Source organism: Rhipicephalus sanguineus, chromosome 10, assembly GCF_013339695.2.
Source record: "Rhipicephalus sanguineus isolate Rsan-2018 chromosome 10, BIME_Rsan_1.4, whole genome shotgun sequence".
Classification (NCBI taxonomy): domain Eukaryota; kingdom Metazoa; phylum Arthropoda; class Arachnida; order Ixodida; family Ixodidae; genus Rhipicephalus; species Rhipicephalus sanguineus.
The window spans coordinates 87,721,763-87,731,637 of NC_051185.1; the positions used below are offsets into that span (position 1 = coordinate 87,721,763).

General features: G+C 44.3%; 1 protein-coding gene across 1 annotated transcript in view; it reads left to right on the forward strand.

The window, feature by feature from the left end:
* LOC119372213 (cytochrome P450 3A24-like) overlaps window positions 1–5,801 on the forward strand; it is a 52,265-nt gene extending 46,464 nt beyond the window's left edge. The window contains exons 13-14 of the mRNA XM_037642690.2: window positions 5,102–5,264; window positions 5,537–5,801. Coding sequence (XP_037498618.1) covers window positions 5,102–5,264; window positions 5,537–5,626 — 253 coding nt within the window. The 3' untranslated portion in view covers window positions 5,627–5,801. The remainder of the gene's footprint in view (window positions 1–5,101; window positions 5,265–5,536) is intronic.
* The last annotated feature ends 4,074 nt before the right edge of the window (window positions 5,802–9,875 follow it).

Sequence of the window (9,875 nt, forward strand, 5' to 3'; positions counted from 1 at the left end):
AAGATAATTTTGGGCAAGCGAAACCATTCTTCTTTCGACGTGTATCTTCTTTTTCTTCATATTCCTCACGAGTGTCCGACATATAGTTTTTTACACCTTGATATATATATATATATATATATATATATATATATATATATATATATATATATATATATGTATGTATGAAAGAAAACTAGTCACAGTGAAAAACATAACAACATCTATTCTGAGCTTTCGGCCGGGAACCGGCCTTTATCAAAGAATGCATTCGTACATGGCGTACGGGTTTAAGTACAGATTTTGTCAATACATAGATGTAGACACACCATCGTGATTCGTTGGACTATGACATGGGAGGGGCCCGAACAACAACAACAACAGCAAACAAATCCCAGGGAGAGAGCGACACGCATACAAGATGACACACACAGCATTGCACTCTGTGAAGAGTAGAGTATAGGCGGGGTCAGAACATACACAAAATAAATAACAAACAGCGAAACGAACCTACGTGTGTGGTTCGGAACAAGAGGCGGAGGGGAAAAAAAGAAAAAAAAATGACAAAGATGCGAACGCACTTACCACGCTAAATGGGGAGTCCCATCAACTACGGGACTAAAGGACAATACGCTCACGGACGCCGGATGTAAACGTGCCGCACGCGTTTCCTTGCTACCTTCAAAAAGCGCGTCAAAAGCAGTTAAGTGTTTGCCCATCCATGCGCCTTTTAGAGAAGGGGGTTCGGTACGGCTTTTGAAGTCGACCGGTCTCCGCGGGCATCTTCAGGTGCTCGCGGTAATGACCATAGCCCTCCCTCAAAAAGAAGGATACGACTGGCCGGTGAACAAGATTGAGGACAGCTGCTGTTAGGCGCAATGTGCGGGCACATGACATATTTCTTTCAATCAAGAGACATGATAAACATATACATATACATGTACATATCCGTACATGCACACACACATATAGATACATACGGATATACATACACATGCACATACGTACTCATATGAACCAACAACCGATGTTGAAGCGAAAAAAAAAGGAAAAAAAGGGGGGGGGGGGCGTACCGCATTCGTACTTGCAGGAAGAGGGGAACGAGCACGCACGTAATACCCGTAATCACAGTACCAAACTTAATGACATATGTATTTATCAAGAAATGGGTCCAGGCTCGAATAGCACAATGCGCGACGTGTGTAATCACATGTGTGCATGCAAGCACATCAGGGTAAACGGATGCTTCAAATTCTGCATCCCGAGTACAAAAGTTTCTTGGGAATCGGTCACCTAGTTGCCGGCAGAATCAAATTTTTCGGGTTCGTTGCAGGTCAAGCATGATAGTCGGCCTATGCTTTCATTTATGCCACCAGAGACACTGTTAAATTTGTGGATCAGGTATGATTCACGGGCCTCCTGGTCATAGTGGGTTTTGAAATTGGATTGGAGTACCGCCGCGGAAAATGTATGGAAGGGGTGGCCAAGGTTATTAACATGTTTAGATAGAGGAAGGTGCGGTAGAGCCTTTACGTGTGCTCTGTGATTATTGATTCTCATCCTGAACGCAGTCTCAGTTTGACCAATGTACTGTGCATGGCATAAGGTGTACTCGAGAAGGTAGATTATGTTCGCGCTGTCACAGTTGAAGTTGCCTCTTATCTGATAAGAAAACGAAGACGCGGTACTTGTGACGGCGGACACTTTGTTCATCATTGGACAGAGTTTGCACCTAGGCTTGTTGCAGGGGCCGCTGCCTGTGAATTCAGGATTGTTGACTTTAGAGGACGTTACAATATCTCTAATGTTCTTCGCCCGTCTGTAGATAAAGCGTGGAGGTTCCGGGAAAACACATGGTAACTTGTCGCTTTCAAGTAGAATGTTGTGGTGCCTTCTGAGGCTGCGGTTTATGTTAGGCGGAGAAGCTGAATATGTTAGAATGAGATTGGGAGTAGTATTTGCGGGTTCGGATTCTGTCTTCTTTATCAGGTGGCGGCGGTCCTTCTTTTCAGATTTCCTAATAGCATCGTTGATGACAGACTGTGGGTATTGTTGCCGTGGGAGGTCAGTGCTTAGTTGTTGACAGTTGGAGGCGAAGTCGGCCTATTCAGAACAAATACGCCTAAACCGAAGAGACTGGCTGTACGGTATGCCGAGTTTACAGTGCTTGACGTGGTTGCTGCTAAAATGAAGGTATTGGTGTCGGTCGGTTGGCTTCCTATACGGTCCTTCTGATATTTTTGAAACGTCAGATTTAGAGGCCGAATATGAAGGAGAATGAAATATTCTCGTGGGCATAGCTTATGAAATCGTTCTCTTTGCACCAAATGAGAAAGATATCACAGAACCTTCAATAAAAAGGGGTCTGTGGCTTAAAAAATCAGTATTGCCCATAAAAAAATTCGGCAGATCCCACGCCGTGGGACATTAGGTCGGGTAGGTGACTGTGGCGTGCTTAGCGACAGTTACAAAATGACGCTGTTGACAATTTTATAGCACACATATATATATTGGAGGCATATGTGTTATATAAAGTCGGCCAATTGGTGTATTATTGGGAGGCAGAAAGCACAGAACAAATGAGAGAGGCATTTGCCCTGCAGTGGGCGTAGACAGGATGATGATGATGATGATGATGATGATGATGATAAACCGAACGTGGGTATTACCAAACACAGACGGTAAGTTGATATGTGGATTCTACCTGTCACGAACGTGCCGAGTTTACAGTGCTTGACGTGGTTGCTGCTAAAATGAAGGTATTGGTGTCGGTCGGTTGGCTTCCTATACACTGAGGTCACTAGCCTATTGTCTGATATTTTCACTGAAACGTCAAGGAAGTTAATGTTAGAGGCCGAATATGAATGGGAGAATGAAATATTCTCGTGGGCATTGTTGAAAGCACTTATGAAATTCCTGAGTTTCTCTTCCCCGTGGCACCAAATGAGAAAGATATCATCGATGAACCTTCGATAAAAAAGGGGTCGGAATGGGGTGCTGCTTAAAAAATCAGACTCAAGTTTGCCCATAAAAATATTGGCATAGTTGGGGCCTATCTTTGTTCCCATCGAGGTTCCATTAGTTTTGACATAGTGCGTGTTGTTAAACTCGAAGTTGTTCATCTCCAGAACGAGCTTCAGAAGTGTTCTGAGAGTTTCGCCGTCAATTGAACTGTTCTGGGGTGAATCTTCGTACGCCTGAACAACAGATTGAATGCCATCCGAATGAGGAATGTTCGTGTACAAAGATGAGACGTCAAGTGTAACCAGCAGACTATCCTTACGTATAACCAGATCAATAATGTCAGCCAGAAAATGGTTGGTGTCTTTGACATAGGAAGGTAATGCTGGAGGAATGTCTTTGATTAGGCTATCGATGAAACTGGATATTGGTTCAGTTACTGTTCCTATGCCGCAAATAATGGGTCCCCGGCCGAAAGCTCAGAATAGATGTTGTTATGTTTTTCACTGTGACTAGTTTTCTTTCATATAATTAAACCAATAGCCAGGAACATTCTTTCGAAATATATATATATATATATATATATATATATATATATATATATATATATATATATATCAGAACAGGCAATAATGTCACGGAAAGTATATGGGATGCTATTTGTAGTAATTAGGATCTTTTCGTCCACTTTACTTACTTTACTTTCTTCACATTTATATCCTAATTACTACAAATAGCATCCCCTATACTTTCCGTGGAATTATTGTCATTTCGTTCTCATTAATATTGTGTGTAAGAAATAAAAACGAGCCATCAAAAGCTTTCTTTCCTTCATATATATATATGTATATACATATTTATATATATATATGTGTGTGTGTGTGTGTGTGTGTGTGTGTGTGTGTGTGTGTGTGTGTGTGTGTGTGTGTGTGTGTGTGTGTGTGCGTGTGTGTGTGTCTGTTTCGTTCCGTCTAGCGGCACCGGGACTTGCGCGCGGGCAGGTAGCGCGAAGTAGAGAAAGAGGAAGAGTAAGAATGGAACTTCTGACCCAGGAACGGATGCTGAGAGTTCTTTAGAATTATCACTATTGGGGCCCAATTGACGCTTCGCGTGCAAGAGCATGAGCATTTTCATTCCCCTGAACTCGTACGTGGCATGGTATTCACCTAAATTTTGTATATTTATTCAGTGCCTGCTAATAGCCTTGCAAACTCTTGCGAAGATAGGTAGCGATGTAACCGATGTAAGGCTGACTGAGTCCGTCAGGGCCATCATCTCTAGTGCTGAGTATTCCCGTAGTTTCCACACTGGCGAGTTATTGCTTCGCTTCCTACTGCTGCAGAAGAAACTATGCAGTACAGGCGGCCAGACCATGAGACGCCAAGGAAGATTATGCAGAATGCCACTACCTCGCTATCTGTGCACACACTCACCTGTCTAGGTATACTTGTAGGTTGCTTTGATTCGCAGTGCTCATATGGTTCAGCACAGGAAACTTCGATACGGCCGTTGGAATGGCGCTGCACTGACACTGTAGGTAACCTCCGCAACGAACCATGACGGGTAAAACGACTTCCTTTCAGCGATGCTTATCCAAAACATTGTGCGCTCTTCAAGGCCACATGACGAGGAAGCCAGTTCTCGCTCTGAGCCACCGGAGAAACTCCGTGCCTGCGAAGGACCTGCCCTGCCTTATTAGCAGTCTCAACGAGAGCGGAGAAGGCAAAATGCTCAGTGGAATAGACCGTGGGTGCTATACATTTCTTGCGCTGTACAACGAGTTTACAGCGTGTTGCGTTCTTCGAACGTGTGGGACTCGTGCGTAGCTAAACCACCACTCAGAGACGCCGAAGACCAAAGCTAAACCTTACCATTAATGCCAAGTTTGTCCTTCGTGCGAAATAATAAAAAGCTTCTCTTGTACAACAAAGCTCTACAGAGGACGGGCTCTACTGAGGGGATGGATATCGAAAGGAGGTCACCCAGTGAATCTTAAGTAAGGCGGACGGTCCTAAGAATTACTGTGAAGTAAATGGGCAAATCGAAAGAAGAGACTTTCCCCGATGTGGAGCTGTTTCAATTTTATTTTTCCTAGTGCACAGGCTTTATTCCGGTAGCAACTGCTGCGTTCAAACATGTACCTTACTTTCTCCTCCCACAGTTTCAGCGAGGAGAACGTCGATTCCATTCAGCCGTACACCTACCTTCCCTTTGGTGCTGGGCCACGGAACTGCATCGGAATGCGCTTGGCGCTTCAGTCCGTCAAGCTCTGTCTGCTTCATTCTCTCCACAGCGTTGAGTTTTTTCGCAGCGACAAAACGAAGGTACGCCCTAGATACTTGGCTCACGTATGCACGAAGCCAGCAATCTATAGCGAAGCATTTGGGTCCCTCGCATCCGTCTGACTCCAGTCTCATGCTGACCTATGTTCGAGTTGCTTTCACAAATCTACTGCGAATTCATCGAAAAAGAGCTTGCAATGCCACCATATAAATGAATCGTTGTTCTTAGAAACTTCAAAGACAAAGGCTTCTTCCCATCGTGACCATCGCGTAAGGCATGGAATTCTGTTAGTCTTTTTTTTTTTACCTCGCAGGTTCCCTTGACCATAAAGAAAGGACCTGGAGTCACGTCGATAGAAGAAATCATTGTTGGAATCCGGAGAAGACCAGAAAGACATGACTAGCCAAGCTTTCGCAAATTAATGAAAGCTTGCTGTGTAATGCGCGCCATGCAGCAGCAAAGATGGGTGTTTTCCTTGCGTAACTAAGTATTGTGTAAGGCAAAAGGGCACGCAATGGTTAACCTCCCCGTCTTTCCCCTCTTTGTTTCTTATTGTAAGTGAAAGCAATCGAAACTTAGTTAACTATGCCAATAAAGCACCAGGTTCACCTGCGTAGAGGTACATTCATAGTGGTGCATGTGGAGCGCAGTGCTTGAATAAAGTGGCTAATACAACGGAATAAAAGTCATCGAAATTTTGTTAAATACACCAAAAAAAATTAGAGCAGCTTGCACAATATCGCGCAAGGCTCATTCACAGCAGAGATCGTGGACTAGAAGCAGAGGAGGACCAAGTTGAAGAATATAACGAAGAGAGCGCGTGCCGTTTCATGAAGATTATAATGTTCGACGTCACACGGCAAGTTATACTTGATATAGTGTACTATACATAGTTATGATTTATCTCTTTTTTCCATCTTCTTTCTGTGTATGTTGATTTATATCTTTTTCTCTCTCTGTCCATTTCTTTCTCTGTCTTTCTGCCTTTTTTTCTCTCTTTCTCTTTCTATCTCTTTGTTTCTCATAATAACAATTATAAAAATATCTGTGGTATAACGTTCCAAAACTACGATATGGTTATGAGGGACGCAGTAGTGGAGGGCTCCGGAAATTTTGATCAACCGGAGTTCTCCAACGTGCACCTAAATCTGAATACACGGGCCTCAAACATTTTCGCCTCTACCGAAGATGGATCCGCCTCGGCCGGGTTGTTCTTGCTTCTCGATCTCTCTATCTGTGTGTAGCCGGTCTCTTGCCTTTTATCTTTTTATCTGTTTATCTCTTGCTATCTAACTCTTTTTGTGTGTGTATATTTGTTTCTCTTTGTTTTTGTGTTTTCCTGTCTTTCTTCCCTGTCTTTCTCTCTTTTTTTACGCTTTCTTTCTATGTCTTTATTTCTCTCTCTCTCTCTCTATGCAGTCAATCTCTCGCCTTCTAGCTTTTTGTGTGTTTCTTCTCTTTTCTTTTTTGTTTCTATCGATCTCTCTTTCTTTCTGTACTCGTTCTCCCATCCTCGTTTTCCTCCTCCTAACCCTCACGTCTCTCCTCCTCATCCTCACTTCATTTTCCCACCAGCTTGCTGTAGTATACTATACACGGCTATGCTCTGCATTGCCAGCGTGCCTGGATAGCCGAGTGGTTAGGACGCTCGCATTCGGATAATGGGTACGCGAGTTCTAATCTCACCTCGGCAAAAAAAGAAGAATGTTTTTGCCAATAAATTCTCTCCTTCTTTTTCTTTCCATTTTTCTTTCTCTCTCTCTCTCTCTTTGTGCTCACTCTCTGGACCACCAAGCTAGAGCATACCTCGCTGGACAAATAGGCGCATGTCTTCTGGTAGCGAGGTAGAGAAGGATGAAGGTGGCGCGTACCGGTTCGTGATGATGATCATTTTCTACCTACGACACACGGCCAACCTTGACATTAACAGCACTACTGTAAACATTCGCACAGCTTGCACTAAGTCGCGCAAGGCTCGGTCGCAGCAGAGCCGGTGGCACCTTTCAACTTCTCTTGTTAACCATCCTGCAGCATGCTTGGGCGGTCGTTGAAGCCAAGCCATTTCATGATGATGATAATTTTTCATCTACGACACACGGCAAACCACGATCATAACAGTTCTGGTGGAAAAAAACATCACAGTACCTACGAGGAGGCACGTTCGTAGTGTTGCATACGGAGCAGAGTGCTGATCAATGTGGCTCATACAACTGAATGAGCTTACAAGAAGCATTACACATGCTTCGTGAGTATACTTTGATATTAAGACCAGCGAATACTTCGGCAAAGCAAAAAAATGCGCATCAACACTAGACACGTTTGTTAAGCGATAAAATCTGGGGACGTTGTCGCGAAATTGGCGATTAAACAATGGACATTACTCGATCCGTATGGTTACTTTTTCACGGGTGTTTAATCACCATCCATTGTTATGAAATGGAGAATGATGCACGGATTAAAAACGCCAGGACTTATAAGTTCGATGAACCGACTCTATTGACACTCTGCTGGGTCAGTGCTAATCAGCGCGGCAGTGCACACGTCAAGTGCCGCTTGGCAGGGTGGCCGTAAGAAAAGTACACATAGGCTGCACGACCTCAACGCGCTGCCCACGGAAGCCGCTTGTCATCAACACCATATTTCTACAGACGGCTTGCCATGGTCGTTGAGTTTCTCCTAATAATGGTGTGGCAACAATTAAGCTCGCCTGCCTACAATGAATGGTCACGTATACTACAATTCATATTGCCCCTAAACTTTCTATTCTTACTGCGTATAATATTTAAATGTGTTACTCAGCATTAGTTGCCTCACCCTTGTGGGAAAACTCATTTTTTTCATCTTTACTCGAAATTGGAAATGCTTCGCTGCCGGCACTGCACTAACATTTCGCTCACAGTCACATGTATATACGTGTACAGCAGCCTTGCCTACAAATCGGAAGCGTTTTCTGATAATGTTCAAAAAGTGTCCAAGGGCTTCTTTAAAGCTATCGGTGCGATTTAAACAAACTTAACCGTATGCATTTGATGTGCGCGCTCGGCTCGTCCACGCATTTCTGATAAAAAGTGGCAATAAAGACAGGTAGAACACGTTGCCAAGGGCGGTTAGTAGTGAGGAAGAACCGCCTATTTGATGTCAGGTGCCGAGATTACTATGTGGCGCGTATTAAGCAAAGGTGAGTAGTACCTCGCAGCATAATTGAAAATAGGGGAACGAACTTGTAACTTTTGAAAAGTGGGGGCAAACTAGGGGCACATCGAACGTCATCCGAGATAATCTTTCATCGTGAGTTTGTGTTTTTTACAGCGAAAGCTGTTATGAGATCATTTCACCGGCCGTTTTTGGCGCCGTAGTTGTCCGCCGCCGCCGCCGCCGCCGGTGTCCGTAACCAGTATCGCTCGAAATAAGAAAAAAAACTAAATAAGAAAAAAATTCCAGGATGGAACGAGGTTCGAACCTGGGTCCTCTGCGTGGGAGCCCAGTATTCAACCTCTGAGCCATGCCGGTGCTTGAAACTGCTTTGCTAAAAGGTCCTGTACAGGCTTCATGTCGGGAAGGAACCACATTAGCATATGCAATATAGCGTGGTAGAAGAGTAAAATAAGCACCAAGCGTAGCACAATGCGAATTCTGTAACCAGGCGTCACACAATGCGAATTGCGCAACGAGCAAGTTGTTGAATGCTTCCAACCCATTACAAAGGACCCTGCCATATTTCTTCATCATCAGGCACAGCATCAACAAAGGGCGCATAATGCCTTACATGGGTTTAGCAGGTACCAACGCTCTCCGTAGAATGACAAAAAATGGCAGAGTGCCCGCTGGCCTACTTCTCAAAAATTAGAATTATTTATAGCGTAGTGGGTTCCTCGCAAGTGCACTTGGATTGGTTGCCAAGGAAGCCCATAAGCGCATGATACACTTCCTCTGGGTCTCAGTAAAATTACAATGATTTATAGCGTAGTGGGTTCCTCGCAAGGGCACTTGTATTGGTTGCCAAGGAAGCCCATAAGCGTATGATCCATTTCCTCGGGGTCTCAGTAAAGTTCTTCGCTCCCCCCCCGTCTCTTTCCCACGTCAACGTATGTTATACAGCATGACGGGAGAGGGAAATAGCGACCGGGCGTCACCCAATGCAAATTACATAACTGGTGGGCCGTTTAAAGATTCCAACCCATTACAAAGGGCTGAGCCATAATTCTTCATCGTCATCAGTCGTCGCGTGAACAAAGTGCACATAATGCCTTACAGACGTCTAGCTGGTGCCTCGCTTCTCCGCAGAATGACGAATAATGGCTTAGTAGGTGCTTCCAAACTTCACAAAAATTGTGATTTATGGCGTAGTGGGTACCTTTCTAGTGTACTTGTAGCCCCAAGAGAGCTTAACAGGCTCTAGAAACGCCGCTCTTCCAGCTTTCGCTGTGACTGTGCTGCGGTTTCAGCGCAGGCCTGGCGTTTTTTTCTGTGCGTTAGAGTCTTCGGATGAGCCGGCATGATGAGTCACTCATGGATTGCGCAAAGAATTTTTTTTTCATTATGTTCTTCTGAAGTACAACTCACCCACCACTTGTAAACAGGCCTCTTCATGGATGATCGTTGGCGGAGCGTGCCGAGCATGGTAGATAACATTGTGCTTCTAGATATGTGCG